At 30.6% G+C, this 18550-nt stretch overlaps 1 protein-coding gene across 1 annotated transcript; it reads right to left on the bottom strand.

Moving 5' to 3' along the window:
• Positions 1–408: 408 nt before the first annotated feature.
• On the bottom strand, positions 409–17908 carry LOC139495757 (microfibril-associated glycoprotein 4-like). Its single transcript, XM_071284130.1, has 9 exons — positions 17834–17908; positions 15358–15411; positions 15033–15115; positions 13693–13764; positions 13214–13370; positions 11244–11368; positions 8938–9034; positions 8423–8593; positions 409–728 (listed from the first exon to the last, which is right to left on the bottom strand). Exons 2-9 carry the CDS (start codon positions 15407–15409, stop codon positions 460–462), a joined length of 1026 nt encoding a protein of 341 aa, XP_071140231.1. The 5' UTR covers positions 15410–15411; positions 17834–17908; the 3' UTR covers positions 409–459.
• Positions 17909–18550: the final 642 nt, after the last annotated feature.

The raw sequence follows: 18550 nt of genomic DNA, 5'->3' as shown, positions 1-18550 counted from the left end.
AGGAGTAATCATTTGTGATTTAATACTATGAAGTTGCATTTCTATCAGTTCATATTAGTTTGATGACTTTTGAGGCTCTGCCCTCTCAGTCATGGTGCAGTTAGACTTTGAATTAACAAACAATTATGGTCAAACACAGTGATAGGTCTTATTCACATTAGATGAAAAGAGGACATGATTGTTGTAACGATAATTTGAACATATCAGATTTCATCTTTGAAGCAGAAAGTCCATAATGGCCAATGAACTGGTGATGGTGTCTGTAAAATTTTTGTTGACATTATTTCAACTAATTTATATAAAGAAAGTAAATTTATCATTAGTATATTTATTACTGTACAATAGGTTTACTCAAGACATTATTTATTAAAAGCTTATTACTTTTAATTATAAACACTGGTAGCAAAGTTTGTAAATATAAAGCAAATTTATTATTTCAAATTGACTTATTGTTTCAGATTACGGCCTCTTCGAATATCTTTTTATCATCATTGTAGACTTTTTCAGAGAGTAATAAGTCGTTGGCCAATAAAGCCACATCATAGCTGTTCGGTTTTGTACAGGTCCTGCCAAGTAAGGTCCATTAAGATTAACATTGAAACAGTTACTATACCACCATCCTCCATTACCACCTTGTTTGACAGCACAGTTAAATTGAGCATAAATGTCATTGTCTTGGTCTTTGGTAGAAAACATATATGTGTTGTGCCGGCCTGGTAAATAATCAACTAAAAAAAATAAACATATCTATAAATAAATCGTTAAGATTTAAATACATACAATATAAACTCGTTCTTATCTAAGAATTGTTTTTCATTTGATTTAAAATAAGTAATTATTCTTGACATCATGTTTATTGTTATTTTTGTGATAAATAATACTTTGATATATTACATTGATTTGAACGAGGCGTGTCAATGTACTAAAAACAGCTACTATTATTACAAAGACCTGAGTTTTTTGTATTCTCTCTTTTCTCTTTATGGTAGCACTACAATACTGTTAATCTCTGATTACAAGAAAAAATAATGCTATTTTATTGTGTGTGTTGCAATGTCAATCTAACTTTATTTACATATTAAAGATTAAAGGAAGGTAAACAAAGAAAATTTTATAGAAACAAATGTAGATGTGATAAAATCTAAAGTGAATATTTATATAGATAGATATAAATGTGTAAAAGTAAATTAGACAAAATTTTGAAAGCCTCTGAAAATATTCTTACTATGGCCAAAAAATTGTATCTGAATCTGACACCAGCAACAATCCTTATTCTAGACAAGTCACCTGGATAAAAGTAATTTATTAAGAATAGTACTATAATATTAAAGAAGTATCAGATCTTTTTTGTAGAGGACAGTAGTTAGTATTAGAAATATTCTTGCCATATGCTTAATTCGTGTTGTTGAGGGATAAACAGTGCACAAATAATGCAAAATTTACAGATTTTAAAAAAAAAAATTTATTCAATCAATTCCTGATATATAAATACCTAAGTAGCCCTGGTCGCATACTTAGGGGCCCCTGTAATTTAACAGCCTCACTTGACCAGGGAAAATATCAAATGAGTTTATACAATAGTTTTACATACATAATTATATTTAAAGAAACAATACAATTGATTTTCACACCTGATAAGCATCAAAAAATTTACAGATTAAGTGAATGAAAGATACACACTGTGTTGTTCTAATGATAACATAATAGTATCAGAACACTCCTGGGGTGTTCCCAGAGGAATGTTTATATTTATGTTGTACTTAAAGGGGTTCACAGAGGGATATTCTGTTTTTAGGTTATTTTCAAAACAATTTTTCATGGGAATTGCCATAAAACAAATTGAAATAGAATCTTTAGGCGCCCCCTTTGGTTTGGTTTTGATATATGTGATTAAAGGGAGTATTTTAATAATAATAATAATAAAATTCTTTATCTAACGAAGGGAACACATTTACAATTACATGTTAATCTTCAATGAGGTCTTCAAAAACTATTAATACAAATAGAAAACGGACAAAAATACATACAAAATAAAATACATAGTACAGTTAAATATAGAAGCTCAAATATTGAATAAGTACATATGCATTCAGTAGTGCATCTTTATTCTGTTCAGTTTTCTACAAAAACATGTCCCAGTTTCGGGATAATTTGTTTCTGAATGAACTTATAGGCCCCTAAAGATGAAAGCTGAAATGAGGTTTGGCACAAAGCAGTTGAATCAATATATCTTCTAATCGGAGGCATATAAAAAAATCTGAGTCATGGTTTTGCAGATTGTACATGGTCAATCAAAAGGATGAAAACAAATTTTTGTTACCATTTGAAATGAATGTGCTATTTTCATCCAAGTCGGGAGAGCACGTTTTTATACGACCGCAAAATTTAAAAAATTTTTGGTCGTATATTGGTATCACGTTGGCGTCGTCGTCTTGCGTCGTCGTCGTCGTCGTCCGAATACTTTTTGTTTTCGCACTGTAACTTTAGTAAAAGTGAATAGAAATCTATGAAATTTTAACATAAGGTTTATGACCACAAAAGGAAGGTTGGGATTGATTTTGGGAGTTTTGGTCCCAACATTTTAGGAAATAGGGGCCAAAAAGGGCCCAAATAAGCAATTTCTTGGTTTTCGCACTATAACTTTAGTTTAAGTAAATAGAAATCTATGAAATATTGACACAAGGTTTATGACCACAAAAGGAAGGTTGGGATTGATTTTGGGAGTTTTAGTTCAAACAGTTTAGGAATTAGGGGCCAAAAAGGGCCCAAATAAGCATTATTCTTGGTTTTCACACAATAACTTAAGTATAAGAAAATAGAAATCAATGAAATTTATTCACAAGGTTTATGACCACAAAAGGAAGGTTGGGATTGATTTTGGGAGTTGAGGGCTTAACAGTTTAGGAATTAAGGGCCAAAAAGGGGCCCAAGTAAGCATTATTCTTGGTTTTCGCACCATAACTTTAGTATAAGTAAATAGAAATCTATGAAATTTAAACACAAGGTTTATGATCACTAAAGGAAGGTTGGGTTTGATTTTGGGAGTTTTGGTCCAAACAGTTTAGGAATAAGGGGCCCAAAGGGTCCAAAATTGAACTTTGTTTGATTTCATCAAAAATTGAATAATTGAGTTTCTTTGATATGCCGAATCTAACTGTGTATGTAGATTCTTAATTTTTGGTCACGTTTTCAAATTGGTCTATATTAAGGTCCAAAGGGTCCAAAATTAAACTTAGTTTGATTTTAACAAAAATTGAATCCTTGGGGTTCTTTGATATGCTGAATCTAAAAATGTACTTAGATTTTTGATTATTGGCCCAGTTTTCAAGTTGGTCCAAATCGGGGTCCAAAATTAAACTTTGTTTGATTTCATCAAAAATTGAATAATTGGGGTTCTTTGGTATGCCAAATCTAACTGTGTATGTAGTTTCTTTAATTTTTAGTCCCGTTTTCAAATTGGTCTACATTAAAGTCCAAAGGGTCCAAAATTAAACTAAGTTTGATTTTAACAAAAATTGAATTCTTGGGCTTTTTTGATATGCTGAATCTAAACATGTACTTAGATTTTTGATTATGGGCCCAGTTTTTAAGTTGGTTCAAAACAGGATTCAAAATTATTATATTAAGTATATTGCAATAGCAAGAAATTTTCAATTGCACAGTATTCAGCAATAGCAAGAAATCTTCAATTGCACAGTATTGCACAATAGCAAGAAATTTTCAATTGCACAGTATTGTGCAATAGCAAGAAATCTTCAATTGCACAGTATTGTGCGATAGCAAATATTTTCAATTGCACAGTATTGCACAATAGCAAGAAGTATCTAATTGCACAATATTGTGCAATAGCAAGAAATTTGCAATTGATTGGAGTTATCTTTCTTTGTCCAGAATAGTAGTTGAATCCACTTAAATCATTGTTTTATACAACAAACAATGTATATTCACTTTTACTACCAACTGATAAATTAAAACAATCTTTACCATTCAGTGATAACAAGCACCTTTTGTTACATTTTAATATTTTATGATGTATTTAAATGAGTAGTTATTGTTTCAAACTCCATTAGAAATTTGAATTGAGATCAGTTTTGGAAAAAGGGAAAGGGGGATGTGAAAGAAAAATGGGGGGGGGGGGGGGGGGGGAGTTAAATTTTTCTCATTTCAGATTTCATAAATAAAAAGAAAATTTCTTCAAACATTTTTTTGAGAGGATTAATATTCAACAGCATAGTGAATTGCTCAAAGGCAAACAAAATATTTTAAGTTCATTAGACCACATTCATTCTGTGTCCGAAACCTATGCTGTGTCAACTATTTAATCACAATCCAAATTTAGAGCTGAATCCAGCTTGAATGTTGTGTCCATACTTGCCCTCAGGGTTCAACTTCTGCGGTCGTATAAAGCTGCGCCCTGCGGAGCATCTGGTTGGCAGTTAATGAGATATTTCTTTTATTTGATGATAACAAAACAAAATTATACTTAGATTAAGAAAGGATTATATTACAGCTTTAAAATGAATAGTAAAGGAGATGTTTATCTTTAAAGACTGTTGGTTGAAGCTAGAAAAGTTTGAGATTACAATAATATATCATGAATTAACTCTGAAAAAGTCTAAATTTATGGTAGTATTCTTTACAAAGCACAAAAATATCAATATTCACCTCAAAAGCTTACAAAACCTTTAGACTTATTACGAAGGGATATAGTTACGATACTGTTGTCAGGTCATTAAAGATTACATATTTTGGCTTTAATATTGATTCACTTATAGGGTCTTTTAATCGGAACTAAACACATTTATTTAAAAAACAGTTGTTGGCATGACACGGGTTATGTTCTTCTCATATATCTGATGATAGTATGATACTATACACATAACGGGAAGATTTGTGCCTGATATTCATATGATGAAGCCATAATCTTTCAATCAGTTTGATTGAGGTCTGGAGTGGCATGTTAGTTAACTGCTAGTAGTCTGTTGTTATTTATGTATTATTGTCATTTTATTTATTTTCTTTCGTTATATCTTCTGACATTAGACTCGGACTTCTCTTGAACTGAATTTTAATGTGCGTATTGTTATTCGTTTACTTTTCTACATTGGCTAGAGGTATAGGGGGAGGGTTGAGATCTCATAAACATGTTTAACACCGCCGTAATTTTACGCCTGTCCCAAGTCAGGAGCCTCTGGCCTTTGTTAGTCTTGTATGATTTTTTAATTTTAGTTTCTTGTGTATAATTCGGAGTTTAGTATGACGTCCATTATCACTGTACTAGTACACATATTTTAAGCCTACAGGGGGGGGGGGGCGGAGGTTTCTCGCTACATTGAAGACCCATTGGTGGCCTTCGGCTGTTATCTGCTCTATGGTCGGGTTGTTGTCGCTTTGACAAATTCCACATTTCCTCTTACATATTTGAATAAAGTGTATCGGATAAATGGAGAACTAAGGAGAAACTTATAATACTCAGTTTCCCGAAAATCATTTAAAATGTAAAAAACATGAGATAAAAAAGGATCTTAGAAGATACAGTTTGATTTTCTATGCGACAACTATCCAGCGGAGACAAAATGACGGAGATGTAATTAACTATATGTAGTCGTATGGCTTTTAAGTAAAGGAAAACCCATACCTAATAGCAAGATGTACAAGGCCTCAACAAAATTAAACGTAAAACAATTCAAATGAGAAACCAAATGCCTGATATATGTACACAACAACACAGAAAAACAAACATAATATACAGTAACAAATGAAAGTCACTCAAACATTACAGGCTATCTTTATAAACCATGTATCTTGGAATGAAATTTGTTTTGTTCAATCATACAAAGTATGTACATCTTTTCTTATACTAAATAACAGATCGACGGATTTTTGTTTGTTATCCTCGTATCTTTTTTCCATAAAAGAAATAGCCGAACAGTTAAAAAACCGATCGGTACTACACATAATCCTGGGTATATTGTTTTTATTCATTTATAAATCTAACTGAAAAAGTGACATTAGGCCCGAGAACACAGTTATTTCGTAGTGCATTTCTTTTAGACAATAAATTCAAATTAAAAAAATCGCACCTGCTCTTTCTCAAAAAGATTTTTACAGTGTAGTGTACTACCACGGAGACAAATAATATCAAAATTATAGAAACTTCTACCAGCTCTAACTCAAAATATTGACAATTCTGTGTTAAGGGGATGTAAAATTCAGTTTGACAGCTTCAAACGTGATAATGTAATTACATCCCCCTACTTAATATTTCATGCATTTAATATCAAGAAATGAATTGGGAAAGTGTATCAAATAAAACATGCAAGTTATACACTGTTTAAACTATGTACTATATTCGTAGACAACGAAAACCAAAGGACGATAACTGTGTCCTTGCACTTAATTTGTTTAATATATACATCTATTGTTTACATGTGTATATAAGTAGATTAATCATGTTTTATTCATGTAGTTGATATTGTATGTAGAGAGCCTTATTGAAAATTGGTTTAATTAAATAAAGATATTATTTTTATTATTACTATACTATTTAATAAAAAAATTACAGATTGGCAATAAATTGAAGAAAAATCGACCTAAACAGGACGTGCCAGTAAAAATTTTCCTCGCTTTAGCATTTGGAGGTGTACCAGGCGTGTGTATATATTTTTAACCAAACGTTACTCTGTCATGATTCTGCTTTGTCAAAATTATCTTCTCATTACGACACAGCATATTTTAATCATAAAGATTGAAGCCGATAAATTTATCCACAAAACATCGTTACATTCCTTTTTTCCTAAATGTGTTTACTAGGTATATGTATTAAGCATCGTTTAATGTACTTTTAGACCATTATAGTCCACTAGAATCGACTGTCTGTTTGGTTTTACAGGGACTCTCCCAGGCACAACAACACAAAAAAGTCTTTTTAAAAGGTTGGAGACGAATTACACTAGAAGTTAATGTAAGATCCATTGGTAAAATCTGTCATCAAGTGTTTTCAGAAAAAAACGTGTTATTCAAACACACCAACCTTGTTATTGTGTCTGATTAGAAAGGTATTTCACTTGACTGATATTGAAGTTTTTAGTTCTGCGAGTGCTTAATGTTAAAATATCGAACTGTAGTTTAAATATATATAAAAAAATATAGAATATGAAGCGAGATTATGTAATAAATATATTTGACAAAACATATAGACAAATGGTCATTCAAACACCCCTGAATATAAAACAGTTTACTAAAATGCCCATTTTTCATGAAATCATAACCCATTTGTATAATTTTTTTCTCAAACGACTGTCACAAAAAAGATCCGCACGTATTTTCACCAACTACAATCGACTGCATTTTTCAAAAACTGTCTTTAATTTAAGTCATCATAAATATCTGGAAGCTCTATACTATATTTAAGAAAAAACGTATATAAGAAGCATAAAATCCTTCATTATGAACCTACATTAAACCTTTAAAGAATGTAGATGTAACAGATGTTAACATTTCAAATACACCAACTTGGCTCTTTATAAATTCCCTAAAGGAGAGTTCCATACTTTTTATTCAACTTCAACTGGATGTCAGCGTGCACTATGGCTTTGTGAAAACTACAGTAACATAACACATAACTGTCAACCGTTCAAGTCACTATTTTGTTAGCACGAAATATTTTTTTAATATAAAATCCCCCCCCCCCCCCCCCCCAAAAAAAAAAAAACAAAAAAAACCAACCCAACAAAACAAACAAAGTATCCGTCTGTATCTTTTTGTTTTTGTTGTGTATCACTTAACTAATTCTACATTTAAAGGTCTTGTAAGTAGTGTAAAGGAAACTGTCCCATCACCGAAGATAAGATGTTTTATTTCATATACTGCTACCTTTGCTTTTCATGTTATCAAAATAAATTAAAAGGTTAAAGAAAGACTATTCGTCGATTTATCGATTTTGCCAAGGCTGTTGAAAAGTATGACAAAGTTTTATTTCAAACGTACAATATTTCAAAATTAAATTAAACTGTCGAATTTAGAAAATGATAAAACAAATGAAGAAATAAAATTAAGAATGGAAATGGGGAATGTGCCAAAGAGACAACAACCCGACCATAGAAAAAAAAAAAAAAAAAAAAAAAAAACAACAGCAGCAGAAGGGCACCAACAGGTCTTCAATGTAGCGAGAAATTCCCGCACCCGAAGTCGTCCTTCAGCTGGCCCCTAAACAAATATATACTAGTTCAGTGATAATGAACGCCATACTAATTTTCAAATTGTATTCAAGAAACTAAAATTAAAATAATACAAGACTAACAAAGGCCAGAGGCTCCTGACTTGGGACAGACTCGATACAAACCAATTGTGCCAGAAAGTAATGCATTCGTCACTTTCAAATACATTTAATTGTGGAAATTAAGGAAGACTTAATACATACTTAAACCAGATGTTCCAGTGAACCCATCAATCCTTAGTTGATACTTTCTATGCTCGTCACCTATATCGAAGACAGAGTAATTTGCATATGCAAATTTTCCGGTAAAGTCTTCCATATAAATCGATAACATATGACTAGTTGATGTGGATATTTGATAAATATTGTCGTTACCTGAAATGAAAAGTCATAATTTAGCAGCTGTATCAAGTTATAATTTGTATCTAAATATATGTGTTAGCAAAATTGTGGTTTCACAGTTGCCGATCATGTTCAGGAGGAAACCGCTGATCATTAATTGTATTTCAAAGCGGTCTATTCAAACAATTTTATTTCACCAAAAGCGATTAACTCTTTTGTATAACTTTTAAGTACTGTCGAACACATGTTCCAATTGGCACGAAATGTTAAATAAGTTTCATAAAGTACGCTCTACATCAGAAGATGGGACGCACATGCATTGACGTCTAAGGCCATCAAAATAAAAAGGTCACATTTTGGAACCCCCAAGTACCTACCTAGCCAATACTCTCCACTAACAGAACCAAATCCACTCTTATATTCCTCCCACGTACGGTCAAAACTGACATAACCGTTGAACCTTTTCTGTATTACCTAGTAATTATTATGTAAAAAGGCATTTTATCTCTTGATAAATAATAGTTACAGTATTATAACGTGGTTTTAAGCAAGACATTAACCTATTAAATATTTTTGCGTTTTGACTCTTTGCCGAAGTACGTTTAGCAAACGACAATCCTTTACTGAACGTTCAAAAATGCAAATCGAAAGGAAATGCTACCATTTTCGTTTTTTTCCTTAAATACTTGATATAAGAAACATTCGTATTTGCCTTAAAATCAGACAGCATGGACAGAGAGCACGAAAAGCGTCTGGACATAACAACCCTTTTTATCAAGGGTTAAAAGCTGTGTTGGATATGTAACAGTATATAGAGCAATAATACAATGGAGAAAAGCATCACAAAATCTAAATTAATAGTTAAATAATTAAAATTTAATATTCTTCACCTAAAAATTTAAAAAAGGTCAATCTGATATGAAGTCCTTGTTACAGTCTGCTATTATAATTATCAATAAAAATCTTGAAATTCTTATCACACACTGACAAATAAGGTACACACTTGATGAAGCTCATCACATATTTAAGCATACAGTAGATATTTAAACTGTTATACTCTTTAAATATAATCAATATGAAATACTTTCCTGTTAAATTATGAAGAAAGAATTTAAGTAATTTAAATTATTAGAGTTTCGTCATGTATTCGTCTTCTCGTGATTATACTGTTGATAACGGTAGCACATTCATTAATTTCTTAGCTCAGCCATGTCAATAAACTCATCATAGATATCTGGATTGAAATTTTATATTTGCATCTTCAAAAGACTCCCCAATAACGCTCAAATCAAAAAGCGAGTAAAAGATTTATCAAAGATAAGTATTATAGTATTTTTGATCAATCATTATAATTCGCATTCAATAGTTTGCAAAAATTTTACATTGCACAAAATGATGCATTCGTCTACTGGGTATGGAGTTGTCGTATAAAATCGTCTATCAAATATATGTAAAAATAAATGCAATAGTATATCGCTGTTTGAAAGTCATAAATTGTTTGAGAGAAAACAAATCCGGGTAACAAATACACACTGAGGGGAACTCATCAACTATAAGAGGAAATCAACGAAACAACAAAAACACTGAAGTGCCAAAAAAAAAAAACAAACAACACAACAATGTAAAACACACACTGAAACGAACTATTAGATAATACTTGTAATTTTCCTGACTTGGTATAGGACATATTAAGAAACAACTGGTGGGATAAATAAAGGTGACAGTAGTATACCGCTGTTCAAACTCATAAATCCATGGACAAAAAACAAAATCGGGGTAACGAACTAAAACTATCAACTATATGTAACTATTATTTATCAAAATTTGACCTTTAGCTTTTATGGCAATATTTAATATAACACTATGATAACATAACATGACATAAAATTTAGAATGGAAATGGGGAATTTGTCAAAGAGACAATAACCCGACCATAAAGCAGACATCAGCCGAATGCTCCTTATATATGACATGCATATAGTACAAATAAATGCAAAAGCATTGAGGACAGAATATACACAAAAAAAAACGAACCTGTTAAACGACATAGGACAACACGTAACAGTAGCACAACAATAGCTTTTATTATCTAATATACCGCAATTGTGATTGCTTTACTTTTATTTTAGTAAGTCGTTTTATCAATATACTGATCGTGATTCAAGAGTTAAAATGTTGACTAGTTAAACACTTCAACATTTGCATGCGTCTGATCTAAGTTAAAAACCAATTAAGTATTTGTAGCATGTCCAAGCTTTTTGTTGTTGGTATTTTTTATATAAAAGTGCGTCAGTGCGAGAAGTTTGCCTGTTTCTGTGATTTTTTTTCAAAATTTCGATAGAGCTTGAATTATTGTAAAGACACCAGTTGAAGATTATATTGACTTCTAGAAGTCTGTTGACATCTTTAGAATACGCTCATTAATTTTCCGCAACGTCGTACTTTATTTGTTCTCGAAAAACTTTATGAATCCAGTGTCACTTATGAGTCTTTTGAAAACGAAACCTACGTCTGCAGTACAACCGGTTAAGCCTGGTATTTAAATGATTGTTTTTTGTATTGCATTAATGTATAACCCACAACTCTTTTTATTCATACTTTACTTTGTTCTGATAACTTTGAATTGACTTTATAAGTTATGAAAGTCCTAACATTAATGCGAACGATTCTTCAGAAAACTTACTGTCCACATTTCATTGTTGGCCATAATGCAATAAACCTGAACTGCATTCATACCATCAGGATAAATGGTATAAACTCCTGATGAACCGTATGACAAATCGTCACATTCTCTTGGTAATTTGCTATCTATAAGAAACAAAATTCTTCACATTTAACATAACTGAAACAATCAATTTGAGAAAATTTACCCATAATAATTTTCTAAAAACCGGCTTAGGGCAAAGTTTTGAATTTATGCAGGATTAGAATGAAGCAATATATTACAACACACCATTTCTCCCCTTTCCAAAGCATATCTGCTAATCTCGAATTTGCGTGATTTTTTTTAATTTCTTTATGGTTTAATTTGAAGAATAGGGTTTTTATCCTCTTACCATCGGGTTGTCAGACATCGATCTGGTTTACTATGTATTCTTTGTATCTTCGTTGTAAACGTTGTTCGTTATTTACAAAGTTGTGATATTGCATAATATATTGGCGTCGTTATGCCATAATGCAGTGCTTATCGCGTTATAACAATATTATCTAAGCTCAATTGATATCCATATTCAGCATATCTTCTGAAAGAAATTTAAATAAAATAAATCAGGATGATTGTTCTTTGTATATAGGTGGAGAGAAACTAGACGTATTTCAACATTTGGTCTTCCGCTGTTATAATGTTGTTTCCTACGAGTCTGTGACATCTATAAACCGTTAACTGCCTCCATTACTTTAAACAGTATTCATATTAAGTAAAGGAAAAGTATTATATTGCTGTTCGAAAGGAAAGTCATCGATTGAGAGTAAACTACTCTGGGTTACAAACTAAAAGTGAGGGACACACATCAAAGTTGTTTTTGAGAAATTCCAATAAAACCATTTAAAATCCTTATAAAAAGCATTGGTCGCTGTGAATTTTTGAACGTTCAGTTTGTGAAAAAAAATTTAATTTCGAAAGGTTTATGAAGAGATCCAGGTTGTTTGAATACTAATAAAAATAAACGATACACTTTTGAATAATATACAATAAGATATGTGCTTTTTTTTTTGTCTTTTTATAAAGATAATCTCCGTGGTTGTTTTCTTGCTTCTTATAAAATAGCTAAGTGTATTGATAATTCCATTATGAAAATTTCAATGATAACCAACCAAATGATTTCAAACTTTTGATTAATGAAAGCAGCGAACAATGTGTAAACCATAACATTAACTCCTTTTGTTATCGAGCGGAAAGGTTCATAAAAATATTTCAATTATGCAACATATTTCCCGATACTAGTGGAACTGTAGATCGGTTATTTGTATCTATCTGCAGTAAAACAAATTTATACCTAGATCTACATTTAGATATATGAACATGGCATGTTTTTTTTAAAATGTCCACCAATTCGTTATTGATGTTATGATGGTGAACTTATACGTATATGATGATTATTATTTGTTCGAGTAAAGTGTAAAGTATTAATTATAATACTGCGTTTAAGTCACTTGCTATGTTAAAATACATGGAAATAGCCATATATGAATAAAGTGTTAATAAAATGAAATTTAGCAGTAAAATAAATACTGGAAACATAATCCTCTATTTACATTCTTCAAATCATGACGGTAATGAATAACCAAATAACACACAAAAAAAAAAAACCCAAACAACGTAGAATGGTTGAAAAGAGACTTTAATCTTAACAGTTTATGACGATGAAATATTGGGGCGAGGACACATAACTTCATCGTAAGAAGATGACGAATCTGAAATAAATAGCAAGAAAATCGATAATAGATTAAGATATTTAAAAGGATAAAGATATTTAGACATTCAGTGTTACACATTGGTGTTGTTAGCAATTTTGACGCCAATAAACAAATAATGCATGTGATTTGAATTTTTGTTTAATCGTAGAAAAATCTTAAATCAAATTTGTCATGGCGATAAAACTCTAAAACGCTACCATAAACCTGTCCCAAAACCAAAAAATTACAAATTAATACCTGGTGCTACAACGGAACTTGGAGAACATTCACTGACGTTGACACATGAACTTTTGATGTTGCAAATATTTGACATGTTGCAGCAAGTTTGACAAACCAAATGATGACCTGCTCGACGTTTTCCAATCACCGATGGAGAATTAAATGATGAACAAAACTGAAAGAATATAAACAACTTGATCTCTGATGATAACATCGATACAACGTTGAATAAACCTGTCAACACACTGTCAGTTTAACATAAGTTTTTCATATATTAAAAAAAGATCTTAAATTCTTTGTCGATATTTTTTTGTATTTATTAAATACTGGCTTATTTGTATTTCATACGCATGCAACACTATACACCAAATATTGCTTGATATAGTTAAAGTCAGTTTCCTATTCAAAATGTCTTTACTAGTCATAATATTCAACCAGTATATGTTTTTTTTTTAAATATAACCTTTTCCCATTCACCATCCAAATAATATTCTCACCTGATGAACAGTACATCCATAATCATAAGACACTTCCATAGTTCTTGTGATGTATTTATGTGTAAAGCAAACCTGTTTAAAATAAGTTAGCCCCATGGATTATTGACATATAGATATTTTAAAAATCAGCATTTGTTTAGAAAAGATGTGGGTTTCCATAACCTTTCTAATACAATTTTAGTATATACATGCGCTTTTCGTTGGAGCTTTCAAAGTCTTTTCATAAGATGGTGCCTTAGACAGACGAGGACTATCACACTCAATTTATTCTTAGATATAACTTAATAAAATACAATTGTTTAAGGCTTGCAAAACAAGTAAATGAAAACCAAGATAACGAGACAAATAAAGGAAATTGACCGTCCTATTTAACATTTAATCAGCTTGATACATTTGTATTACTTGTGTGCACATGTGTCAAAGTCTTACAGTTTTATGTTACCAATTCATTTTTGTTTTAGCTGTTTTAAAAGTAAATAACAAAATAAAATACTTTATAATTAATGCAACATACTATTCACTAGATTTTATTTATGTTTGTGGCCCAACATTTGTTTGAGTCGTCTTTCACGTCAACTTGCATTATAAAAAAATCAATTGCTTTGTGGCAACTAAAAGGTCGTTATTACAAAAGAAGCTTTAATACTGTTGATCAGTATGTAAACTTTAACCTGTTTTATATGGGCAAGATTTTATTTTTAATATATTTTGTTTAGGAGATAATCAATATCTTCTGCAACAGATTTATTAGTTAATTATTATTCTTTGAAAAATTTAATAAATCAGGTACGTTCTTCAAGTGAGATTGACTTGGATAAATAAACTAAAACAGTCAAGTGCCTTATGCATGCGACTTTTTGTTAATTAAAAATTAAACTTATTGTTTAAGATTTCATGTATGCCTGTTTTTAAGTTCAAATAATGCAAATCTTGAAACAAGTTGTTTAACGACAAATCACAATAAAGTTAGTTGTGTCGTTATGAAACAGCTATTTGGTTTTTTTTCAACCCGAAAATTTGTATCAACTTAATAATTTACAATCAAGTTTTTGTAAAGAGCAATATATCTTTTATTATTTTGTTGAACCTGTATGTGTTTGATAATTTTCATGAAAAATATATTGCAAAACATGCAATTTTTGCATTATTTGTTAAAAAATATTTGCTATCTATCATAATATTTTAGGATTTTAAAGATTGTTCAGTACTTTTATAGACAAGTGTTATAGAGTATAACAGGATGATAAGTTTATATTGAAAAGAACCTTTTTTTTTTGTATTGGGTTTACTATTTAATTTACGTACATGTATTTAATTCCTAGCATTTCATGAATATTTACCTCATCATCTGCACATACTTCTACATCTGAACAATCACCTACACTTTTGACGTCACTACAAGACAAGCATGTTCTTCCACAATCTAGAAAACAAGCAGTCTTAAACATATACTTATATAACCCGTATGACCAATTCACTTTGCAAGCAACATTTAATGGACAGATGATACTTTTTAAAGGTTTTTATTTTATATATTTATATTATTTTATTTCAAAACGTTAGGCGAGTTTTATATGCAATATAAAGGAGAATTTAATATATGATTAAACTAATGATCTTACCGTTATGTTCTGTTCAATCATAAAGTTATTTCATGATACTTACCAGTTTTACTTATATGAAGTGTAAATACCAGAATTGCTAGAACGTGATACATCCCTGCAAATGACACCAATTACAAATAAGTTAGAACCTTATTTTTTCAAAATATTTTCTACGAATAGAATTGTATCTTACACTTTCACAAGGTTCTAGTATACAGTTTGAAGTAATATCCAATGCGCAATACATTCCAAAATTTCAAATTTCAATAGGGTGTCATTTAAGTATTTCCATATTGAAATGCACAGTAGCAAGAAAAAACTAGTTCAAGCTAGATGCATATTGAGTTATTCCTTTCGTTATGAAACAAATATATGGTAAATTAGTAAAATTGGGGTGTACCAAAGTTGTGTATATTATTTTCAACTTCCTTATCATGGAACGTTTCAACCAAATGAACACCATCATATAAGATATTTGCAACTCAGTTAAGTTTTCGAATTATCCAGTGATCAGTCTTCCGATTAAAGCTGTAGTAATCATTCGAAACACTTGAAGGATGTGGAATACACTTCTCTTTGATTTTTGATTTTATCATACACAATTGTTTATTTTTGAAAATCTGTTGCTGATCTGAAGATGTTTTATCGTTGTTCTACTGCTGGTATATCAATATATAGCCAAACCTCCATTTATTGTATGCACTCTGTTATGTTTAAGGGAAATGAGCATCTAATGGATTTTTTTTCTCTTATTGGTTAATATTCTCTAGCCTAAATATATCCATTTTAATACTGTATTTATAATCCTTTAAATACAGCGTAAAGCAAATGTTTTGTACAGCGTTACACAAGTCTTTTGTACAACGTTGAAAACCGCTTTTATACAGCGTTAAACAACACTTTTTACAACATTGAACACCTCACTCTGTACAGTGTTGAAACCAAACCTCTGTTGTACAGTGTTAAAACCAAATCTGTGTTGAACTGTGTTGAAAACTCTTATTGCACATTGCAAAAAAGGGTTAAAAAGTATTTAGTTTTCCAGCAAGTTCGGAACTATGTGTATGATGTGATCTGATGTATCATTTGTATGATCTGAGTCCCTGAATTATCCCTTTGTTTTGCAGAACCAGTACGAGTATCATGAATACGTTTTACTTAATTTAATTTAAATATATTTTATTGTTCAAAATGACAAAAGGATCAGACACAAGTTTTACAACTTAGTAACGTCTTCTCCGAAACAATACAAAATATACACATTAATTAATGAACACATCAAATATTTCATACCAACACATAATTTAAGAATAAAGACATGACAACAAAAGGAAACTTTTTGAAGCGAATCAATGGATTTTAATCGAGTGCACCTTTTTACAGTATAAATAAACACGAACACACCGAATTATTTGTGTGGAATTACCTATGCGCAAATCCTTTTTTGTATAGACATAACATAAAGTGTCTGTGTGTTTCTCATAATAATGCGTGGGATCTTACTATATAATGCAAAAAAGGAAAAGATTTCAACTACACAATGGTAAGTAAAGATTTGAAATTTAATATTATATTCTTTCGTTAAAATTCATTGAATCGTTATTAAAAACTTAAAATTTATAACAGTAGTTATTCATCAAGATCATTCGAGTATTGCTATTACATGTATATAAAAATATCTTTAATCACATGTGTTGTTAATTCAGAATTAAGGTTGTTTAAGCAGAGAAAAACGTTTTGTATTTTTATATACTTTTGAACAGATAAACAAATATTATCATTTTCTTATTTCTTAAAACATTATCATCAAATAATAACAAATCGATAGTTATATTGACAATAAAGACATTAATTTCGTTAAACATCAGATTTTCTGAGTTGAAAAATTAATAATAGGTAGTGTTCAACATTTTCATTATTAAAACCGCATGGACAATTTCCATTTTGTATCAAATTTACTTTGAACAGGTCAGCATGCAGTGCGCTTCATCTGATTCGCAGCCTTGTGTATAAAACTGAATACAAACTATCACCCCAAGGACCATATCTCAGAGGTTTATTATTTCTATAGTATAGTTTATGCAAATTTAATTTAAAAAGGGAAAATGTAGGAATCTGTCTTATACTCAAGTCTACAGTATTCCACAATGCTATAAATGACAGAAATCACGACTGTTGATCAGCTGATAAACGATTTACGGGAATAGTAATATTTTGACTGTTACGCAAATTATAATTACTAATATCTGATACAAAAACCGGAACCATATCGTGTAAATAATCTGGCGCTTGATTATTAATAATCTTATAAAACATACCTATTTTTTTAACCTCCCGTCAGACGCTTATTTTCCAACCGATCAGAATTTACTTGTCTACAGTTACCCCATACTTCTGATGAATACTCCAAAATTGCCCGAATAAAAGTCATATAAATCTTTTCCAAATATTCCCTGTTAATTTTAGTTGTCGTTAAACATTAAGCTGATTCGACGTAATACTATATGCACATTATAAAATGTTTGCCACCAACTTACCTCGTGTGCTTTATGGTTAACATACAGCGAAGAATTTCAATTCCAACAGTAATGTAATTTTACGTAAGGTTACAAAGGTTATTGGAAAGTCTCTAGAAATTGACTTCCAAAATCTGATAAAGACTGCACCTAAAAGACGTTGGCAAATGACCTAATTTTAGGACAGTGAAACCATGTATTCACTCACTAGACCTTTGCTTATGTAGCACGGTTGTTTTTTTCTCATTTGCTACTTAAATATGCATTTGAGACATATATATATATATATATATATATATATATATATATATTTGAGCCGAAAATTTAAAATGAATATATCTGTATAAGAAGAAAAAGCAATGCGAGCACTGTTATTTGATATAAGCTTCGTGATACGTCCGTGCGATAAATACCCTGGCCTTGTTATAATGAACACAAAAGACTATAAATAAGTGGTCGAAAAATAATTAAAGAACAACGATCGATACTTACAAAGCAAAAGATAAAGATCTTAAACAGTAAAATGAAATAAAGTAAAGAAAATTGTAGAAAATTTATGCAAAAGAGCAGTAATAGACAAATATATAAGTAGTAGGGGAAGAGGGGGTTCTGGGCCACTTTTTCTAATGTTAACCCTATGGGAGAGGATACCCATGAGGATACCCAGTGAGGATACCCTCTGACGTCATCATTAAGTATTACGACACTCATTAATGAATTTCTATGACGTCATGTTTT

Source organism: Mytilus edulis, chromosome 11, assembly GCF_963676685.1.
Source record: "Mytilus edulis chromosome 11, xbMytEdul2.2, whole genome shotgun sequence".
Taxonomy (NCBI): Eukaryota; Metazoa; Mollusca; class Bivalvia; order Mytilida; family Mytilidae; genus Mytilus; species Mytilus edulis.
Note: the sequence above shows the minus strand (reverse complement) of the source record. Positions and strands in the feature narration are given on the sequence as shown.

Coding starts and splice junctions, on each gene's coding strand:
- LOC139495757 (XM_071284130.1), bottom strand. CDS start 15,409: ATGTATCACGTTCTAGCAATTCTGGTATTTACACTTCATATAAGTAAA. Junction 15,116..15,357: donor ACTTCATATAAGTAAAACTG/GTAAGTATCATG, acceptor CTTGTTTTCTAG/ATTGTGGAAGAACATGCTTG. Junction 729..8,422: donor CACTGGAACATCTGGTTTAA/GTATGTATTAAG, acceptor TATTTTTTTTAG/TTGATTATTTACCAGGCCGG.